Genomic DNA, 24,192 nt, shown 5'->3' with positions numbered 1-24,192 from the left:
ATGGGAGCCGAATTAAAAACTGACACGCCACGCAGCTGAGACGCTTGTGCCACGCATCCAGTGTGTCGCCGGCCTCAGTTAAAATGAGTGAGGAATGTGGGGAGCGACAGAGCGCGTGTTCCAATGAACAACAACTCCCATGAGCCTACGCTCTTTCCCGACGTCATCAAAGTACGTCTCATGTTATTGTTTTGATTGAGTGACCCCTGGTGGCCAAAAATTCCATACTGCACGTTTAATTGGTGTCAAACCCTATAAAAGACAGATGTGAAATATATTTGTCTCAGTGCAATGGCTTAGCTTGCGTTATTGGAAGACTTGGCAAACAATGCGCTCCGCTGATCTGCTTGGCGAGAGCACAGAGTGGCTTCTAAGTAGGTACCGCTTTCCCAAAAATGTACTGCTGGATTTGTGTCGTGATTTAGGACCAGTGTTGGAGAGAGAAACAACTCGCTCGAAAGCCATTCCCGTGCACATCCAACTCCTGTCCACCCTTGGATTTTTAGCTACTGGCACATTTCAGCGTGAGGTTGGAGACATATGTGGTATATCCCAGCCATCAGTGAGTAGGATCATGCCGGCAGTGTTGGATGCAATTATTTCCTTGGGCCCAACCTACATCCAGTTCCCTTATCGAAATCCTCAACAAGACAAACAAAACGGGACTTTCATGCCATTGCTAGATTCCCAAACATAATTGGAGCTATAGACTGCACCCACATCGCCATAAAAGCACCATCAACCATCGAATTTAATTATGTAAATAGAAAAGGGTTTCATTCTGTTAACGTGCAAATAATTTGTGATGCAAATTTGTTGTTATTAAACATCGTTGCGCGGTGGCCTGGGGGAACACACGACTCGTTCGTTCTGCAGAATAGCTCTGTGAGTGTGCGTCCCCAAGAAGGCACTGTTGAGGATGGCTGGCTCATTGGTGAATTTAAGGCTACAACATGTTTAAAATGCTAGTGTAGGGCTATGTACAATTACTTAAAACTATTTCATCATTAGGTGATCAAGGTTGCCCGCTGAAGCCATGGCTAATGACCCCCCTAACCAACCCGAGGACCGAGCAGGAACAGGCGTACAACCGTGCCCATGCGCGCTCAAGGAGCACAGTTGAGCGCGCAATAGGCCTGCTGAAAGGACGATGGCTGTGTCTGTCAAGCACGGGAGGGACACTGCAGTATCAGCCAGAAAAAGCATGCAAAATCATAATGGCTTGCAGTGTGCTACACAACTTGGCCATCAGACAGGGCATCCCTCTGCAGGAACCCCCAAGACCAGACGGCCCTATGCCCGATGCAGTGCCCCTGCCACCTCCTAATGCCGCTGGCATTCAGACAAGACAGAGGATCATACAGACATTTTAGGTAAGTCTGGCCATTGGTCGAGTGCAGAAACATTACAGCGATTTCATTTTGTGTTTTGCAGCTTCTTGGAAACAAATATCTGAAATCACATTAGTCAGCGGTTTATGGTTTATTAGCAATTGTATTTGCGCAAGAGGCAATCTGTTTCAGAGACTCGTTGATTTGAATCAATACATTCGTTATGTTGCCCAGTTGATCCTTTAGGTCATTAATGGATTTTGTTGTTTCCTCTTGATTTTGTAGCACCGCCTCACTCAGCACTCTTGGCGCACGGCGCATGGAAGGGGCAATGGATGGGCCCGGCTCCTCAAGCTCCTCAGGCATAACGGATGTCGCTATTAAGGAAACACATGTTCACATTAATTTGAGTTTATCCTATGAATGATTTCATTAAAAGTTTACAAATTGAAATAAAATGTATGCAAAGACAATATCCTATTCCAGTTGGTTTATTTTACCTTCACTTTGGGTGTTAGATGGCCCGGTTTGTTCTCTCGCAAGAGCATCAGTGTCACCATCCTTAGTAATCCCGGACAGAGCTGTGTCTCCGATGATGCAGGCTATGCGGTTGTCCAATGGGGAAAGTTCCGTTGTTGTCGGTCCTCCTCCAGTTGCGCACATTTCTCGTCTGTGTGCTGTGACACGATTTTTAGCCAATACTTTAATATCAAACCATTTTTTTTTTTTTTCTGGGACAGTTCTCTCCTCAGACGCAACGGAATTAACTGCATTGGTGACATTCTCCCATGCAGCATTTTTTCTTTTATTTGTAATTCCTCCTGCAGTGAATGAACTAAACAATATCTGTTGGTTGGATTCAACTTCATTTACAAGTATCTCTAATTCTGTGTTTGTGAAGTTCCTCTTCTTTGCTCTCTTTGCCATATTATTGCAGTGAGGAAAAAACACAATCAGGTAATTTTTAAAGGGAAGTGTTGTCACCATATATGGTTAATTGGAGGCGTTTCCGAATGCTAATGACCATGAATGTGAACGAGCATGGTACTTACGCACATGTGGTATTTATCAACAATGATTGCTTACTCATGTGCGTAAGAACTGCGTGCGCATGTTTGATAAATGCGGATTTTCTTGTACTTAGGCACATTCTAAATTTCATTCGTTGGACAAAATATAGAACCTTTTCTACGCACTGTTGATAAATGAGGGCCCTGGACATAGAAGTGATATTCATAAAGAAAATATTTACTGGCGTGAAAGAAATTGACTGTTCAGCAAAAAACCCAAACATGAACAGCAATGAATGAATTGGGATTAATTTAGACGCTGACTGTGATTCAAGGACCTCACTGAAACCTTTGTGTTTTTAAAAGGGGCAAATCACCTCAGCCGTTTTCCAACATCTGTTGGAAAATCTTCCCAGATACAGCAGCAAAGATAGGACCAACTCATTAGTAACTCCAGTGGTTTTGGAATTAAATGTTCAACAAGCACGTATTGATGTGGTTTTTGGATTCCACATATTTTAGGTCATGAAAAGTGTGCGCATATGTTGATTTTTTTTTTAATCCATAGAGATACTAATGTATATATACGCCAAGCCACCTTCACAAAACGTTTCAGGATTTATCCAATTGTTAACGTTTGAGAACTTTAGTTATTTCGTGTAGGGCCATAAGAAAAGTGTGAAGATGACGGCAGCAGCACATCAGAAAATATCTATTTGTGTTAACCACTAACGCTGAACTCTTATCGTGGTCTATCAAGTTGTTTCTGTTTTTTCCCATGAACGTCAGAGAAAAGGTGAAAAATGGCTATGAATGTTTTTTTTTAACAATATATTTTCCCCACTGTTCTCAACAGTTAATATTAAAGATTTAGGCATAAATATTGGCAACAAAATTTTAAAACTATTTAAGGCAATCTTATCAACTTCCCCAAATCAATGAACACATTACAGTTTGTACTTACAGTAATGTTTGAAATTAATTATAATTCATAAATCAACTTGGCTTTGATTTCCCTTTGGGATTAAATTTTAATTAGTCTCTCTAAAACCTACATTTGACCCATATCTGCGGAAATGTTTGAGGTGGAGGCATTTTCCTGTGTGATGTGTGTTTGTGTGAGTCTGTCAAGAAAGAAAAAGAAAGAGAGAGAGCGAGAAAAAAGAGAAGAGGAGAAAGAAAAGAGAGAGTACTGAGCTCTTCACGGAGAGCATGTGGTTTTGAGCGGATGGGCGGGCCATCCTGTGAACTTGAGAGAAGTGCATCTCTCACTGAGTGTATACATGTGATAGAGAAATGACACAAAGGGTCGGAAGTGGGGTGGGGGAATTAGGGGATAACAGATGAGAGTTTTAAAACAGCACTTTTGTCAAAACCAACTATTGTTGCTATAAGTTGAATGAATTGAGAGAGAGAGAGAGAGAGAGAGAGAGACATCTATTATAAGAGATCATCATAAAACATACTTTTGATCAAATCAATAAAAAGAAAAATCAAAATGCCCCAACCTTTTTGAACCCTAAGATTTTATGTTTTTTTTTTTAAATAATTATCTTCTCACCAAGCAGAAATTAACGTTACAAATTATGTTAAAAAATTGACATGTTAGAAAATATTTCTATTTGATACCTGATTATACTGACTGTGATCCAATTTAACTCTTTTCGCTGTGCTAAAATTTTTACTTTATATGATTTGGTATTTGTGGTAAAAAAAAATGACCAGCCTTTTTTTTTTTTTTTTACCATCATTGTTATATTATTACCAAATCTTGGATTCAGTGTTCTTATCAACTTATTATGCATTTCTTCTCAATGCTTATTGATTGTAAGCCTCATTGATCTCTCCTTATGCACCTCCGATTTTGAGTGAAAGCATAATTAGTGTATAATTTTAGCAATATTCACCAAATCAGACAAATTGACACCATATCAGTGCATGTTCCAGTTTATTTCATAATATTTACAGAATATTTTTTGACACATTATGCATTCATTTTCAATGTCTTTTTTTCTTTCTTTAAAGTATACCTTGTTGGTATAACACAATCTTTCTACCCCTTTAGCATTCTCTTGGCTCTTCAACAGATCTGGTGAATTCTCTCATGGTCCCAGTGGAGGTTAGTTGTCTATGGTCAAGGAGCCATATTCACAAAGCTTTATCCCCTGAGTTATATCACAAATAAATCATACACCAAAATACAGGGCAAAAGAGAGACCACATACTATGAGCATCCAGAAAAGTTTGTTAATTTGCCTTTGCATGAGAAAAAAACACTGTCTTGAGGAGCAAGGTAACAGCAAAAGCTCTTTACTGTAAATAACTCCTGAGCGAATCTTAGTGAATAGTGGCTGAAGTTTTACTTTGCCTCTACTCTGCTAAGGGTACAAGACAAGATATTATATATATATATATATATATATATATATATATATATATATATATATATATATATATATATATTTATATATTTATTTATTTATATGTGGAAACTTGTGGGTGATGAGCAGAAATGGACTGTCCTTACACTAGCTGCATCTCTGCACACTATTCATTGAAAATGCTGTTCCACATGTTTCAGTCGCACCATATTTCAGGGTAATGTTCTTAAGTGGTACTTGGTCATCATGTGTAAAGAAATGAAAAACAAGCAAGCTGTGTCTTTGGTTGTATTGATGGCATTTCAGTTTATCCACACTTGTATTTCATGGTATGGAATAGTGACATCATAGACGATTTGTATATTTACAACATCCGGGATGGTATTTTCCAGAATTTTAGCAATTACCACATAAAATTAAATGACCATTTGAATGAAACCTCCCCCCAGTTATTTGACAGACAGCATATAGCTTCTTATTTTGTACTTCGCTATATTTGGCTTCTTAATTTTGCACATGTGCACCGGCGATGACTTCTTTGTGCTACTTTCTCATTTTAGTTCCTCTGTATTTGGGTTAGTCGCAGAGCCAGTGCCCTCGTTTTTACACAGTTTGCAGCATCAGGGAAAGTGGCAAGAAAGAAGTCTTTATAACATAGTATAAGTTACACCTGGAAGAATAGGGAATAGGAAGATAATTAAACACACTCAAATTGTTGCTGTATGGATCACAGCAATACAGAACATTGAATTAGCAGTTCCAGCAGTTTTCTCTTAATCTTCAGCAATCCATTTGCTCTTATCCAAGCTTGAAAAATGCATATCTATATTATATAGGTTAATACATATAATTGGCTTTAAATACAGGTATACATTTACAGTACATTAAAAACGTTTGAACTCATAAAACAGATTGCGCATTGTGATGTGATCAGATGAACACATATATTTTGTTAAAGCTAAAGTAATTACATCAAAAAACAATCCACTAAGTGTACTATGGAAATCACAGTATTACTGTCTTAAGAAACAACAGTAACTGGTGTTTTGTCAGTGGTTGGCTAAACTGTTATGTTATATATGTTATGTTATGTATATTCTGAGAGAAAATTCTTTAAGAATATTTTAAATTATATGTAATACTTAAAAAAAATCTTCGGTCACACTTTATTTTAGGGTCCAATACTATTAAATAACCATTAACTATGACTTTTGCCTCAATTAACTCCTTATTTGCTGCTTATTAATAGTTTATAAGGTAGTTTAGGGTATTGGGTAGGATTATGGATGTCATGCATTATATGTACTTTATAAGCACTAATAAACAGCTAATATGTTAATAATAGACATGCTAATAAGCAACTAGTTATTAGTGTGAATTGGACCCTATACTAAAGTGTTACCAAATCTTCCCTTTTTTTACAGCCAAACACCCCGGAAGACAAACAAAATAGATGTGATTGTGAATTTACAGATAATTACAAAGAATTCAGTTTTGTTAAAGGGAAATCCTGCCAAACTAAGATATATTTAAGGATATTCAAGACCCTGGAGTATTAAAAAATAAATTATTTCTATAAGGTTTTACCTTTTTGCCTCAGTGTTAAACTGGATATTAAGTACTTATATAAAGTGCTAAAATTCAAATGATGCAACCATTGGCCATTATGTCTAATATTCCCTCATACTCATCCTGTATAGCACCCTCATAACTACTCAGTTCTCCAAAAATGGTCACAAAGCCCATTCATAATCGTGGGAACTGTAGTTGAACTGTAGCTGAAATGAGAGCCTTAATATTGCAATATGCTCCGTCAGTTTGATTTAGTGTGTTTGTAATTGCTGATAAACAGTGTTTAAAATAGAACATTAAAATTGTTCAAGAAATGTTTGATGAAAAGAAGCGATATATAGAGATATAAGCCATTCATGACACATTTGAGTTTTGCAGGTAATCACAGATCTCCGTTTCACTTATCAAATCGGGAGACTGGCCACAGGTGCATCGCCTACATTCTGTCTGAAGGCACCCGGCTAAAAATAGCAGGAGCAAAGAATGAATATAACTGTGGAACAACAGAAGGTCATGGCGTGGCTGTGGGTGTCAGATCTTGCTGTTCTCCAGGTGCGAGTCAATGTGCTTGATCAAGGCATCATCAGGGTAACCAATAGGGAAGATTAGCTGGCACAGCGGGCAGCTCCTGACGTCACCCTCCTCCTCTGTCTCCATCCACAGCTGTGAAGAGCACAGTGATTTGTTTGAAAGCCATAATGTTTAAAATCCACATTTTAAAATCTAAAAGATGCAATAAATGTGAAATGTGTATCTTTTCTTTTTCTAGCTTGTTTGTCACAGAGAGCTATATGTAAGTCATGTGAATATTTCTCTGTAAACACTGTGTCTCCATGGTGCTTTCAAAATATTTGTATTTGTTAGAGCAGCCAGACACTGCAATGGTAGCTTAACCAATGGCTTGAGTTTGGGGACGGGGTTATCTGTTTGTACAGCCAATAGCAGACCATGGTTGTGCATTAGAAATCTCCCTTTCAATTCATAAGTTCTCATTTAAATTTAATTGGCCAAACTCTACAGTGAGTTGAATTAGGAATGCAGGATGTGGATTTTAAATTAATTAATTGTTATTCCTCCCTGGTCTACAAATTTATATTAAACACAAAAAGGTATATGTAAATTAAGAAACAAATTTAGGTGACATTTCAAACTTTAAGCCTTTTAAATATTAAGGCATGGCTTTGGCAAACCTTTCTTTTTTGTTGTTAAAATGCTGCACAAGTTTGAAGAATCCAGTCTGAAAACATTACATTTTAATTCCGTTCGGTGACACAAATGGTGTAGAAATTACACACTTCACCTTTGTCACTATATATTCTCAACATAGGTTCATTGGAAAAATGTGCCTCTACCTACATTTCTGCAAAATGCCAAAAACATAGCTATTTATACAGTTCAATGCATTTTCTAGCTCAAATGAACACTAGTGGTGGTAAAACACAAACAACTTTTACTCCTTTTCTTTTTTATGATTACAGGGTATGATTTTCAATTAATTTCATCTTTATTATCTAGAATTTCTAGAACACCATATTATGATCTCAAAACACTTTTACAATAATGCATGATTTGTAAACTGATATATATTTTGACATTACCAACACATGAATTTTTGATGTAGTAAACTTGCTTGGTAGCTCACCAGGTACAGCATTGCACTTTCAATAAGGTGTGTTTGGGGTACAAGTCAGATTTATGTTAGTTTGTTTTGGATAAAACTGAACATGCTTTTACTGCCACTTACTATACATTCTACTTTTAAAGTGTTAAGTAACGAGCCAAAAGCCACATAACATTTTGCAGAAATGACATCACAGGCATATTTCCAATATGTTATTAGGTTATTCTGGCCACTGAATGTGATTTTCTACTCACATTGATGGATGGCCAAGACTGGGCATGCTCTGCGTGCAGGTATCCAGGTGGGTGACAGCTTAAGGTGTTGGGACGGGAAGGAATGGGGAAAGCGGAACAAGAGGCAGGGCCTCTGGAGCTTGATGAGGGGCTCGACACCCCCAGTGTTCGCGGAGGACTAATGGGATGAGGGCAGGACCACTCCTCTTCATCCTCTGAGGACTGTGGAGGCTGTGGGGATGAATGCAGAGGTGCTGGGCTGGGCTGAGGCTCAAAATGCAAGTGGGTCACATCCGAGTGGTGGAAAGACAGCTCCCTGGACAGCCGTGGAGATTCAGCCAAACCCCCATCACCTCCAACCCCAGACTGAGAGCCCTGTCTTTGAACTAACATGTGCTGGCTTCCTCCATGTTGCTGTTGTTGCTGCTGCTGTTGCTGCTGTTTCTTGTGGTAGCTGTCAACATATGGTCGAGGTTTCGGCAAAGTGGATACCGGGTCCAGAGTGAACCGTGGGGGCCGTTGATAAGCCGATGGATCCGCTACTTCAGAGTAACTGCGTCTTCCCTGGAAACTGGCCCTCAAGTGGTGGGAAGTGGGCCTGCAGGAATAGGATGCGGGGCCATCGCTGAGCTCAGGCAGAGGTGAGCGACGATGCATGTCTGGAGAGAGACGCTGCAGCACTGGTGAGCGCCGCTGGGGAACAGGCGAATGGCGCTGTTGTATGGGAGAATGGCGCTGTTGGATTGGGGAATGGCGCTGCGGAACAGGAGAATGCCTCTGGTGAGGGACAGGAGAGTGACGCTGAACTAGAAAATAAACACAGGACATTTAAAAAGAGAAAAAAAATTATCAGCAGAATGAACATTAGACATTAGTTTATATAAGCACACTGAATAAATGCTTGAGATCAGTGTTAATCTTGTCAAAAGAATTACTGATGATATCGCTCTTTAAAGTCAGCCTCATATATTAATCATAAATCATATTCATAACTCAAACTGCTGGTCAGAGGACAGACTTCTCTGTGGTGATGTATGTTGGGCTTTTTCCTCATTTAGTGCACTTAAACTCTGCCCCTGCAAGCTCACATTCATCTACCAGTAATTTTTCAAAATCCAATCAGCAACCAATAAATACACATTTTTCTTTATAATCAATCTGTTAGATTTGGATGTATGTCACAACATAGAAGAATAATCTGTTTCAGATTCAGAAGTACTAATTAGAATGAACAAATTCCATAAGTATATTTATGAGGCTCTGTAGATAGTAAATTTAACAAGATTTTTTTCATCTATTAGTAACGAAAACAAGACAAAAAAGCATTATTACGATATTTATAAAAATTACATTTGAAATACTGTTGATTAAAAATATGACATCATAAGATATTAAAATGCTTTGATATATACATACAGTAGACACACCATCTGCACAATATCATGCGTAAGTGAACTAATTTATGAGTTAGTCATAAAAGTGTAAGTCAGTGAATTTGCTCTATGTAAAACATGGGTCTTGGGTAAAGACATGAGGTTTCTGTTAAATTGATATGGATAAATTCATATATAATATATCTGAATATTTTATTTCATTGAATGTAGCATAGTTCATTTTATTACCGGAAGGATATCTTAAAAGGCGGTGTAAAGAACACAGTCCCTAATGGACAGATAGATTTTTGTAATGACTTCCTCTTTCCTCTCACATTTCCTCTTTGAGATATTTTTGTTTTGTTTTCCTGTGCATTCACCCCAGCACCTGTAGTAGACTACTGCTACAGTACACCACTTTCTGACTAGCAATGGGCACACAAGATCCTGTACAGAAGATGCATGTGTCTCTCAATAATAAGTCTAACGTGCATAGCTGAGCTTCCTGCAATCGTGAGATTGCAATCAGCTATTTAGAGAAATCAGTCCTTCTATCTATGAATCAGTAGGGGTTTTTTTCCCCTCCATCTCCGCTTCTGCTTTTTGGTCTGGTTTCCTATATCAAATGGGTTGTGTGGTTAAGAGCAGAGGTGCTAAAAAGATAAGGGGGGAGTTGTTTATGTTCTCAAACTTTTAAGAGACACTCGACGTGAGAGGTGATCAGAACATGTCAGCAAAAACATTCCTTGGAATTTAACCAGACAGCAAACAAGCATGCAGTGCTAAAAAAAGTGCCAGTTCACCCACCTACTTTGCTGAATTTTTATGAGTTTGACAAATTGGCTGAATTACAAAAGAGGTTTATTAAGGTATGAAAATATGATTATTACTTAAACCAGGTCTTCATTACACTACATGGCAAAATGTATGAGCATCAGTAAATTTAGGCGTTGACAGTGAACGTTCCAACTCATCCCAAAGGATCCATTTGAAATGGGCTTTATCAAATATTTGGAGCTTGTACCTAATTAAGCCAGTTCTATAGAACTCTGTTCTATAGAACTCTGTAAACTGCCTGTGACAAAGCCACATTAAATAAAGTCACTTAGCTCTTTTACCTATACAAACTGGTGATTAGTAGATGTCTACATAGAGATATAGTGTATGTCCATGACTCTGTAAAGTGTTATTATAGTTGTTCAAATATATACAGCTGTGGCCAAAAGTTTTGAGAACGACACAAATATTAATTTTCACTAAGTCTGCTGCCTCAGTTTTCATGATGGCAATATGCACATACTCCAGAATGTTATGAAGAGTGATCGGATGAATTGCAAAGTCCCTCTTCACCATGAAAATGAACTTAATCCCCAAAACATATACAATGTATTACAGCCTTCCCACAAAGGACCAGCTGACATCATGTCAGTGATTCTCTTATTAACACAGGTGAGAGTGTTGATGAGGACAAGGCTAGAGATCGCTCTGTCATGCTGACTGAGTTAGAATGACAGACTGGAAGCTGTAAAAGGAGGTTGGTGCTTGAAATCATTGTTCTTCCTCTGTTAACTATGGTTTCCTGCAAGGGAACATGTGCAGTTATCATTGTTTTGCAAAAAAAAAACAAAAGGATTAACAGGCAAGGATAATGCTGCTAAAATATTTGCACCTAAACCATTTATCATTTATCAGATCATCAAGAACTTCAAGGGTAGAGGTTCAGTTGCTGTGAAGAAGGATTCGGGGCACACAAGAAAGTCCAGAAAGTACCAGGACTGTCTCCTAAAGTTAATTCAGCTGTGGGATCGGGGCAGTTTTTGATGGCCTGGTGTCAAGAAGGGCAGCAAAGAACCCACTTCTCTCTAGGAAAAACATCAGGGACAGGCTGATATTATGCAAAAGGAACAGGGATTGGATTGCTGAAGACTGGTGTAAATCATTTTCTCTGATGAATCCCCTTTCTGATTGTTTGGGCCATCTGGAATAAAGCTTGTCCGGAGAAGAAAAGGTGAGCGCTTCCAGCATGCCACCAGTAAAGCATCCTGAGACCATTCATGTATGGGGGTTTCTTCCCAGCCAAGGGAGTGGGCTCACTCACAATTTTGCCTAAGAACACAGCCATGAATAAAGAATGGTACAAAAACATCCTCCGAGAGCAACTTCTCCCAACCATCAAAGAACAGCTTTGTGATGAACAATGCCTTTTTCAGCATGCTGGAGCACCTTGCCATAAGGCAAAAGTGATAACTAACTAGCTCGGGGAACAAAACATCAAAATTTTGGGTCCATCGCCCAAAACTCCCCAGACCTTAATCCCATTGAGAACTTGTGGTCAATCTTCAAGAAGTGGGTGGACAAACAAAACCCCACAAATTCCGAGCAAACTCCAAGCATTGATTATGCAAGAATGGGCTGCCATCAGTCAGGATGTGGCCCAGAAATTGAATGGCAACATGCCAGGGTGAATTGCAGGGGTTTCTTGAAAAAGAAGGGTCAATACTGCAAGTCTTTGCATAAACTTTTTGTAATTGTAAATAAAAGCATTTGACACTTAGGAAATTCTTGTAATTATACTTCAGTAAACCATACAGTAGTAATATCTCATTAAAAGATCTAAAAACACTGTAGCAGCAGACTTTTTGAATATTTGTGTCATTCTCAAATCACAGCTGTGTCTCTAAATGAATGTATAAAATTGATGACATATTGAGATCCTTGTCCTCCTACCTGGGCTTGCTGGCTCCTGTGAGGCTTTTCGCAATATCTCTGTCTGTTTCGAGGTCAGGGCCTGTAGCTTGCCCAACTCCTCTATTAGTTCAGTATAGGCCAAAGCCAGATTTACTCTGTAGAGAGAGCAAGAGAAAGAGAGAGAATGAGAATGGTGTGAGAAAAAGAGACAGAGGGAACCGTTTTAGTCTCATAACCACCTTAGCTTTGGATCGTGAGTACTTTAAGTAACTGTCATGACCATTTCATTCTTTCTATTTAAAAGAAAAATGTTTGCAGTGGCACACAGATTCACAAAACTAGGTACCAGATGTAATTAACATCATGCTATTACAAAATGCTGATCAGCTAAGATGTAACTGCACTTCATCTACGTATACAGCATGTTAACACATAATTGTATAACTGACAATGGCAAGAAAATTATCACCACTTTTTCCTTAGTACTTAACTGCAACATTTAAAAGCAATAATAAGAAGCATGTACTGTAACAATGGTTGACAATTTGTTTATGACACAGTTGGTAACACTATTTAACTGTGATACAGTATGTGTCGCTCCACCAGTGAGAACATAACGCATGACTGGCGCGGAGAAGAAAACAGCGTAGTTTCAAATCATCTGACTCTGCAGTCACTCACCATGGCAACAGAATTTCTAAAAAGCCTAAGTCATCACAAAAATTGGCAAGTGATTTCCTACATAGCTCTGCAAGTCTTTCGCAGCACTCTGCTGTGTCTTTCTACACACATAATACAGTAACTTCAACACATAATCAAATTTAACGCCCATGTTTTTATTTATGTATATGATACCTAGTCATGTATTAAGCCAGCGGTTCTCAATTGCAGACCTCGCGCCCCACTGCTCTGCACATTTTGAACGTTTCTCTTAGCGCTTCAGACATTTGTTCTATTCGAACATAAGTGCCCTGCGAAGTGGACATCACAGGATATTCAGCCATGATTCCAGTTCGAAGTGAACGTAGCTATATGTTCCAATCAAAGTGCATTGAAGTGTGCAAGACGTGAATTTAAATTGTATTGATTTACAGAGGTATATGATGTCACAGTTGTCCATGTTTAAAGACGCTGCACAGCACAAATCAGTGAATGAATGTTTCGATGTGAGGTAAACTTCAACAGATTTCCCCTGCTCAGGGAGTAGGGAGCAATGAACAATTAGAACACAGTTCATGCACGGAGTTCATTTCTAACGAGCTGATTATCTGAATCAGGTGTGTTAACAAAGAGAAACGTGCAAAATATGCAGAACAGTGGGGCGCGAGGACTGGAATTGAAAACCGCTGTATTAAGCCATCATTCTTTCATTATCAATAATAAAATAAAGCAGTGTGATTTAATGACTGTGCATTATCTCTCACTTAACTCACAACCTTCCTTCCATTAATACTCATTAATTTTAAACAAAAAAATTGATCAGATTGTGTCTTGGTTTTATCTAGCTTGCTCAAAAAATACAAAATTCAAATGCACATCAATCACAAAAGTCTGACACATTTATGATAACCATCAAAAAGTAAGTTTTATGGTAAAACAAGCCAGCTAACTTAGATGCAAAGAAACAGAAACTATGTCATCAGATGGCCTTTATCTGATTATACACAGACCAAATTCACAAAAATCTTCAGTGCTTTATTATAAAAAGACTCATATTTTTTGAGATGGTGTTAGATATACCAGGAGAGACATTTCAGTTTTACACTTCAGCAGGCACGTGTGACCGATCACTTTTTTGACGTGTACATTGGCATGAATTTGACAACCACAGATAAGTATATATAGTATAAGCAGTATAAACATCATGCTGTTAAATGAATTTCAAGTCAACACCATTATGAGTGTCATTTTTTTAAAAATATTTTTAAAAGTAAATGTAAAACAGTTCCCTGCAAAAAAAAAAAAAAAAAAAAAAAGGTAAAAGCTTTAAAGGTCAACTACCATTTTGACTATATAATATTACCAGTATGTTTACAGCACATTTTGATTATTTGCAAATGGCAATAATGACTAAATATAAAAAAAAGCATCATGAACACAAGAAGGGGCCAAAACGAATGAAGAAGTTCACTGCATTTTAATAAGACGAGTTAAATGAGTCATCCGCCACCAGAGTGGTCTGGTGCAAGGTCACATCTTGTCAATTTACTCTCTCAGTTAGTGGAGGATTTAGCTCTCTGCCTCTTTCTCATTCCCACACACATGCACACACACACATACATGCGCAAATTACCATATGGGCCAAAGAAATCTGCTTTAGCTGAGAGAACCAACAGCACATGTGCATAATCTTGCCTTCTATCTGTTTATATTGAGACTATACTTAATACCGAAGAACAAACTAACATCAATATAGAAAAAGTACTGGATCTTTAGTCTTAACCTTTATATTCGTAGACCAAAGATCAAAAGAAACCACAGGCCAAGCAGTGTTAACCAGTTTGCTCCACCAGTGATCTGCTAAGTTGTTTTCTGTTGCTGGCCAATGAGTCATAGCATTGGATATTCTTACCATTGTGCTAAGTGTGTCCTTCATTTGGCCCTCTGGGCTCCTGAGCATCCACAGTCAGGCTCAAGCAGCCATGTGTTCATTGATAATGAGTTGTCTTTCTCCTCAGTCATTATCGACGCATGAGCTACAACTCATCTGTCCAAGTGGCATCCTCATTTGATAGACACTATCTATCAAAGAGGTATTTACAGCAGATTTAGATGATGTGTGACACTTTTTTTTTTCTCACCTTCTCACATGCTTGCTTTTTCACACACACACACTTGCATGCACAGTATGAATCTTAGGAAATGGCCTATGAATGCATCACCTTTTGGACTGTTCAGTGAAACATTATCTGAATGTGTGAACATCCTCCTATTAACATAAATGAAATGAAGCAACAGTAGTGTTGCCTGAATATCCTGTCTCTGTCTGTCTGTCTCAAACTCACATATGTGTGTGTATACATTGAAAGGTAAAATCAAAGCTCTTAAAGTATGAAAAAATGATTTTGTTTAGCATCTGCAGAACTATTGAGCACAAAAAAAAGAAAATGTAAAAAAAAAAAAAAATGAGTGGGAGGATATGTGTGTGTGTGTGTGTGTGTGTGTGTGTGTATTTGTGTGCTTTTTATCTGAATATTGATGATGATTCTAGTGTGGGAGGGTATGTGGGCTGCTTGAGCGATGTCTGACCTTTGTGCTGAAACTAGTATCTATGATATTCGTCTTCTTTATGCAAACAAATGTTGGCTGTATGAATTTATCTTCTATTTTTCAGCAAAACTTTAATCTAAAGCAGCCAAATAACTTAATCAGCACAGCCCACACTGCAGATAATAAATACTATGTAATCAGAAAGAAATAAGTACTTTTTGCCACATAGTATTATTATAAACATACTTCTCAACCCTTCAAATCAGTATGTTTGGGTGGTAGGCGGCTGCATATATGAAAATAAAACACCTAACCCTAAAAAAATTCTAACAAAAGGTTTCTCCGCTGTTTTTTGTAGTATTAGGTGTCCTTAATAACATACTAAAAGTTTACCAAAGTTTGACCACTAGAAAGGTGTAATTTTCAAGATGGTGTCCAAGATGGGCAGGGAGCCCTTAAAATATCCTAACTCCTTCATTATTCGACTTAGTCAAGTAATCTTGGTGTCTAACCCCATGTTTTCTGGGTCTATGAATCTAAATTGCACTGACATAATTACATACTTATGAAATACATGATTTTGTTAGAATACTGTAAGGTTTTATCATTGTTTGGGGTGAACCAGAGATGTATGTCATGTCATGTAACTCCTACTCAGTACCTGTTTTTTTGCTAAAACACAGACTTAACATTTGATGTAAAAGTTATTGCACCCAAAAGTAACTTAAATTGGAGTTGTATAACTTTGATCATAACTTTGATCATAAACAACCCTTTATTAGCCCCAACAGAGGCCTGTGTGTGAAACCTCTAAAATGGTCACTCATTTCAATTTTAATAAGGTAATACATATGTAATGCATCCTCTATAGATGTTTTTGAGTATAAAGGTGGCATTAAACTAAACCCAACAAAACTAAATTCACAATTTTCAGCAATTCAGAAGATGGTAAAATAGAATTTGATATTGCTTGACTCATTGTAATGTTGTTGGCAGCACAGTGTATATTATTTTGCTCAAACAAAATTCATCCTTGACTACTTTAAAAAAAAGTTCTTTATTTTTAGTAATTTGATTCAAAAAAGTAAACTTTTGTATATAGAAATGTTTCAATTGTTTTTTGTTTTAATTCTGTTTGTTACGACTTACAGCTAAGGAAAATAAAAAAAACAGTATCTCAAAAAATTTGAATATTCCATTTTGAGCTTGATTAGTTTTATTAATTATGAGTATAAATACTGGGTACCTCCTGAGCTAGTTCAGAACATGCAACCACAATTATGGGAAAGATGACTGACTTGACAGTTGTCCAGAAGACAATCATCAGCATCCTCCACAAGGAGAGTAAGCCACAGTAGGTCATTGCTGAAAGGACTAGCTGTTCACAGATATATATAATATATATATATATATATATATATATATATATATATATATAATAAATATATTTTGATACAGCTGTTACAGTGCTGTATCAAAAATATATTTATAGAAAGTTGACTGGAAGGAAAAAAGTGTGGTAGGAAAAGGTGCACAAGCAACAGGGATGACCACAGACTTGAAAAGATTGTCAGGAAAAGCAGATTCAAGAACTTGGGAGAGCTTCACAAAGAGTGGACTGAAGCCGGAGTCAGCGCATCAAGAGTCATCACGCTCAGACATCTTCAAGAAAAGTGCTACAGCTGTCACATTCCTGGAACCAAGCCACTCCTGAACCAGAAACATCATCAGAAGCATTTCACCTAGAGTAAGGAGGAAAAGAACTGGACCGCTGCTCAGTGGTTCACAGCCCTCTTTTCAGATGAAAGTAAATTTTGCATTTAATTTTGAAATCAAGGTCTGGAGGAAGACTGGAGAGGCACAGAATCCAAAGTCCAGTGTGAAGTTTCTGAAGTCAGTGATGATTTGAGTGCCGTTATATCTGGTGGTGTTGGTCCATTATGTTTTATCAAGTCCAAAGTCAATGCAGCCATCTACCAGGAGATTTTGTAGCACTTTATGCTTCCATCTGCTGACAATCTTAATGGAGATGCAGGTTTAATTTTACAGCAGGAATTTAGCATCTATGTCAGGGATCTAGGAGGGAGGACCCAATTGCAGTGTGAGGTAATACGTTTTTATTGACAAAACAGACTGATACAAGAGGGTAGTGAAGTGAACAATAGATACCACAGAAAAACAGTAAACAGGAACAGCTAGGGGAGGCCATTGGGAAAGCTTCAGGAAACAATTGGCAGAATACTTGGCAACAGAGGGGGCAGCAAAACCAGGCTGATGGAGAAGACCACACAAGGCACCATAGAGCAGAGCTCAGGCACTTGTTGACCACTGACTCTGAAACAGACCAAGTGCCAGGTAGGTAGAAGCAGGGCAGGACACACAGGGACAGGTCAGAAACTCGAACAAAAACAAAATTAAACTCAAGACAAGGAAAGATATAAGCCAATGAACTAATAAAAGGTTAAGTAACAAAATAATAAATTACCAATTTAACCAACTTAGAATAAATCAATCAAAACCAAGAATCAAAACTAGAAAAACGAAATAAATATTACAAATAAAAGCCAAAAGCAAGAACAAACTAATTACTAAAATAAGGAGCAAGACAAAATCATAGAACTACAAAGACTAGACAAGGGCTCAAGACCAACCAGACATGGACACATATTCAGACAGAGAGAGAGGGGGTGAGAATGACCACAGACCAGCAAACACAAAAGGGTAAGGGGCACTATAAATAGGGAGGAATATACATGAGGGACAGGTGAGCACAATAAGACTAACCTGGCTAACAAGAGGGTGTGGTCGAAAGGAAACAAGGAGGAGGGGCTAAAGGAGCACATGGCCGAGAAAACAATTAACAAGGCCATGTGCTGACACTAGACACAAGAAACAAAACATAAAACAAAGTGACAGTGCAAAACCCTGACAACCTACCCACAGTGCCAAAACCACTTCCAAGTGATTTGCTGACCATGATATTACTGTGCTTGATTGGCAAGCCAACTCACCTGACCTGAACCTCACAGAGAATCTATGGGGTATTGTGAAGAGGAAGATAAGTAACATCTGAAGGCCGCTATCAAAGCAACCTGCAGTGCCACAGACAGTAATTGCAAAAGGAGCCCCAACCAAGTATTGAGGGCAGGCTCTAAGATGGTTTAGATCCTACCTGTCCGATCGCTACCATTTTGTTTACTTAAATGGGGTGTCATCTCATTTATCATCAGTAAAATATGGAGTGCCACAAGGATCCGTCCTAGGTCCCCTTCTATTTTCAATATACATGTTGCCCCTTGGTAATATTATTAGAAAATACGGAATTAGTTTCCACTGTTATGCTGATGATACTCAGCTATATATCTCAACGAGACCAGATGAAACTTCCCAATTATCTAAGCTAACAGAGTGTGTTAAAAATGTAAAAGATTGGATGACAAATAATTTTCTCCAAATAAATTCGGATAAGACAGAGATATTAATTATTGGACCAAAAAACACCACACAGAATCTTGTAGATTACAATCTGCAACTAGACGGATGTACTGTTACTTCCTCTACAGTCAGAAATCTGGGTGTTATATTAGACAGCAATTTGTCTTTTGAAAATCATATTTCCAATGTTACAAAAACTGCATTCTTCCATCTTAGAAACATTGCCAAGCTACGAAACATGTTATCTGTTTCTGATGCAGAAAAGCTAGCTCATGCATTCATGACCTCTAGACTGGACTATTGTAATGCACTTCTAGGTGGTTGTCCTGCTTCGTCAATAAACAAGCTACAGGTAGTCCAAAATGCAGCAGCTAGAGTCCTTACCAGGTCAAGAAAATATGATCATATTACCCCAATTTTACAGTCTCTGCACTGGCTACCTATTAAGTTCCGTATCAGTTACAAATTATCATTACTTACCTATAAGGCCCTAAATGGTTTAGCTCCTGCATACCTAACTAGCCTTCTACCACGCTACAACCCATCACGCACCCTAAGGTCACAAAACGCTGGACTTTTGGTAGTTCCTAGGATAGCAAAGTCCACTAAAGGAGGTAGAGCTTTCTCACATTTGGCTCCCAAACTCTGGAATAGCCTTCCTGATAATGTTCGGGGTTCAGACACACTCTCTCTGTTTAAATCTAGATTAAAAACACATCTCTTTCGCCAAGCATACGAATAATGTATCTTTTAAATTGTGAGTGTAGTTGCATCTGATCAAATGTGCATTTTTATTCTTTAGCTAGGGGTTAAACTAATTTTACTTTGTTGGATCAGCAGCTATGCTAATGATGTCTCTATTTTGTTTCTATCCCGTGGTAACTAGGATTTACACAAGCTCCAGTCTGGATCCAGAACACCTGAGAAGACATGATGTTGACCCTCAGAGGACCCCAGATGATCCTAACCTTGAATCAACAAACAGAACTAACAATTATTGCTACATGTGTGACTGCATCATATAATAACTATTAATTAATAATATTGATAGTTCATCGTCTAGCTGACTACGTCTTGTATTATTATTATTATTTTTTTTTTTTTCTAAAATCCTGTCAAACGTGCACAAACTACTAGCTACTACTAAATATTGTAGAAACATAATTTTCTGTAAAGTTGCTTTGTAACGATTTGTATTGTAAAAAGCGCTATACAAATAAACTTGAATTGAATTGAATTGAATTGAGTGCATAATTAAACCTACTTTGGAGATCTTGAACAGTTCTGTTTTGTAAATCTTTTTTTGATTGATCTTTGAGAAAATATTCAAATTTTTTGAGATACTGAAGCTGCAAGTCGTAACCATCAGAACTTAAAACAAAAAACTCTTTAAATATTTCAGTTTGTGTGCAATGAATCTAGAATATAAAAAAGTTAGCTTTTTTAAATTAAATTACAAAAAAATAAAGAACTTTTCCTTAATATTCTATTTTTTTTTTTTACATGAACCTGTACTTAAGGGAAATTGTACATATTTATACCATAAATATGCTTGTAACCAACTGCTTTAATATATAATTGGACTTGTAATCACTTATCTATCATGCAAATATGCTAATTAGAATATTACATGGCCAAAACATGTATCAGGCACCAATATTTCTGGTCTAGGAGGAATACAAAGGAGTAATGGTCATTTTAAGAACCTGGCGGCTGCCATTTTGAAAACGGGGCCTTTCTTGGAGTCAAACTTTAGTAAACTTTTAGTATGTTTTTAAGTACATTTGATACTACTGTAAACCACTGAGAAACCTTTTGTTAGAATTTTTTTGGGGTCAAGACATATTTGCAGCTGACTATGGTACCACTTTAGAATATTGTTCCATAGTTAATAAATAATTGCTTAAGAACAAATGACTAATGCACTGTTAACATTCTATTAACTATATTAATTAACAAGAAACTCTGATGATTTAGTAAGTAATAGCGCTCAGTTCAAAGTGGTAGTTTACTATTAGTTAATCAGTAACTACTATTTTTTTCATAGATCCTGAAGAACTATTATATACAGGTTCATAAATAATGTGAATTATGCATCATGTACAATTAATCCTAAAGTAAAGATCATGATAACGCTCTAGTAATGACTTGCGTTACCACATTCAGCAAAAGGAATTATCCAGAAAGATACAAAACCCCTAATCACGACAATTTTAGTCATAACAAGAGAGTCATCATGTTATTCATTTTAGAATACTGATCCAAATAATTAGTAATTCCTTTTTAAGACTTTGGTAATATTTGAGTCATTACAAGTCAGTTACCATGACCTTCAGTTTAGAATTAATGATATATTATGCATTATTCATAACAATTATGGACTTGTATACAGACCGGCATTCTTAGTTCTAAGGGAGGTATGTAAAAAACAGTAGTTACTAATTAGATAATAGTGAACTGCCATATTCAACTAATCACTATTTCTTATCAATTCATTAATACAAGTTTCCTGTTAGTTACTAGAGTGTTAATACTGCATTACTTATTTGTATCTGTGTAGTTATTCATTAATGACGGAACAGTATTCTAAAGTATTACCGTTTGTGTAAATAATGCACTTTTAAGGAAATGCTGTCTGATATCAAACCAAACAACTTAATGAAAGTCAGATACATGCTAAATGTTAGCATCTCAAGGAAAGCCCTTTTTGCATGCATAGATAGATAGATAGATAGATATACACACACACAAACACACACACACACACACACACACGTATATGTAATATATATTACACACATATATATATATATATATATATATATATATATATATATATATATATGTGTGTAATATATATATATATATATAAATATATATATATATATATATATATATATATATATATATATATATATATATATATATTCCACTGAAGTGACACTCTCGGGTTTATGGTTGACAAGTTGGGACAACACCTTTTTACACACAGAGACTGCTAAGTCAATTTAACTGACAAGGCTTTAGCTAGTTTTCCATCCAATAATTTTACATCTAAATGTTTAGATGATGGAAATGCCATGCATCAATACAGTTTCTCGAGTGTTGATGACTCAATCATGATTTAAAATCAAGACTTTACACTGATGCTGACTGCAGTAGGTCAACATACAGGTTAATTGTACATGATTAACACCAAAAGGTTGCCATTAAAATTGATATGATCTGTGCTCTTTTAGTTAAGAAAAAGAATATAACATCTACATACAGTATGTGAAGCAATTAGCGATACAAATTTCAGTTAAAATAAACCTGAACACCGTGGAGATAATCTTTTGCCTTTTCTTTAGAATCAGTGTATGAAAATGAAAAACCTTTTCCCCAATAACCCCCCCCCCATCAGAAAACAAGACAAAAACATCAAAAACTACCAGCATAAGAATGTCTGAGTAACTGCATATTAGGTTTTGGCCGTTTTCTGTTAAATCACGACTTTTACAAGAACCAGTTCAAACAGAGGGGGAGTAGAGTGTGAAACTGTGAGGTACAAAAGAGAAGTAGGCATTACTTATGACCTTCTTTTCCAAGAATCCCCATTTGACTTCAACACAGGTAGCTTTCAGTTAACCTGTATTCTCTTTAGTGTCATTTTAAGAGAACACTTTAGACCACTTCTGTGAGAGAGAATACTTTAGACCACTTCTGTGAGACTAGAGATCTGGAGGCTTGCCAATAGCTATACTGCCCTCTACTGGAAAATATTCATTGCCCACACATCCAAAGGAAATTAGCCATGCAACTTCAGCAAATTCTACAGAAGCAAAATTTAATCAAACAGATTTACAAAAGCAATAACTTAAAAGTTAATACGCACAGCTGTTAAGATTTAAATCAATGAAACAGACACTTACTGTTCATCTCCAACTTTCTTTATCCACTCCACATCACACTGTCCACATGTGGAACTCACATCCTGTGCAAAAGAGCACCATGTCATGCTTCATACTTTCTGTATATTATTCATATGCAATCAGAGTTATGTGTGAACCTACACACCCTTTTAAAAGTTTGGAGAATTGTATTGTTTTTGAAATGTCTTAATGCCACATTTATTGGACCAAAAATTCAGTCAAGACATTATGGAATGATTACAAATTTAAAATAATATCTTTTTTTATATAATTTAAATTGCAATGTATTCATGTGATGGCAAAGCTGAATCTTCAACTGCCATTACTTCAGTCTTCAGTGTCACGTGATCCTTCAGAAATTATTCTTAAATGCTGATTTGGTGCTCAAGAAGCATTTCTTATTGAAAAATAAATTGCCTTCTTAATATTTTTGTGCAATTTAACAAACCCTTGCTAAAAATTTAATTAATTTTAATACATTAGCTTCAAGCAAGCTAACTAATTAACTAACAAACTAACTCTTAGAGATCCTAAACCTTTAAATTGTAGTATATATGGCTTGAAAGCTTAAACCTAAAGCCTTAGGCAAGAAAGATCACATCACAGCTGGATTTGAAACAAATTCAAAGACAAAATTAATTTGCTATGCCATAAAAGTACAAATATTTTTAAATGTTTTATTACTTATCGCATTTTCCCCCTCTGAATCAGAGAGTAGTTGAGACAAAACTGTCAGTTACAGTATATATCAGAGTCTAAGAGACTTGACTTCAAGCAACAATCGATTTTTCCAATGTGTAGTTCCTATTTGAGTCTTTACGCATGTTTGTGTTTGTTACTGACCCTCTGTCTCTGGTTGCTTTGCAATTCTCTCAGTTCTTCCCGTAACCTCTCACATTCAGTTTTTAGCTCCTCTTCCCTCTGACACGCCCCCTGAGCCTCGTGCCGAGCCCCCTCAAGCTCCGCCTCTAGACGCTGCAGTTTGAGGTCAGAGAGGGTGTCCAGACTTCGGGAGCTCTGTAAGGTCATGGGGCAGTCTAGCACTAGAGATATAGGATGGTTATTTTGAGCAGACAAGTCAAACATAAATAAAAATCAATGTTCGTTCAGTAAGGATAGCAGAATTGCACATTAAAAGGTTAAAATTAACTCCCCACCTTTTCAAAATTTAAGTGGAGTTTTAAGTGGAGACAGAAATTGACGATAATGTTAGAGGAATATCAATATATTTCTGGTGTTCCTCAAACATCCTGTCATACGAGGCTGCAGACAAATTGTCCAACAGCATGTCTTTGAAGCAACAGATCTGATCTCATCTGTCAAACAGACCAACAAATATCTTATTTGTGTTTCTTTATGTTACATAATGGGAAATTCTCTCCTTCATCAGCCGAAGGGAACAGACCCCAACTTACAAATGTCTGGAC

The 24,192-nt window shown here is 37.0% G+C and overlaps 1 protein-coding gene across 1 annotated transcript in view; it reads right to left on the bottom strand.

Moving 5' to 3' along the window:
* Positions 1-6,130: 6,130 nt before the first annotated feature.
* Positions 6,131-24,192, bottom strand: part of tbkbp1 (TBK1 binding protein 1) — a 63,911-nt gene continuing 45,849 nt past the window's right edge. Inside the window, exons 6-10 of the mRNA XM_059532390.1 lie at positions 23,609-23,808; positions 22,766-22,827; positions 12,249-12,364; positions 8,170-8,954; positions 6,131-6,957 (exon numbers count right to left, since the gene is read on the bottom strand). Coding sequence (XP_059388373.1) covers positions 6,826-6,957; positions 8,170-8,954; positions 12,249-12,364; positions 22,766-22,827; positions 23,609-23,808 — 1,295 coding nt within the window. The 3' untranslated portion in view covers positions 6,131-6,825. The remainder of the gene's footprint in view (positions 6,958-8,169; positions 8,955-12,248; positions 12,365-22,765; positions 22,828-23,608; positions 23,809-24,192) is intronic.

Source organism: Carassius carassius, chromosome 40 (assembly GCF_963082965.1).
Source record: "Carassius carassius chromosome 40, fCarCar2.1, whole genome shotgun sequence".
NCBI lineage: Eukaryota > Metazoa > Chordata > Actinopteri > Cypriniformes > Cyprinidae > Carassius > Carassius carassius.
This window is presented reverse-complemented; position numbering and strand designations above follow the sequence as displayed.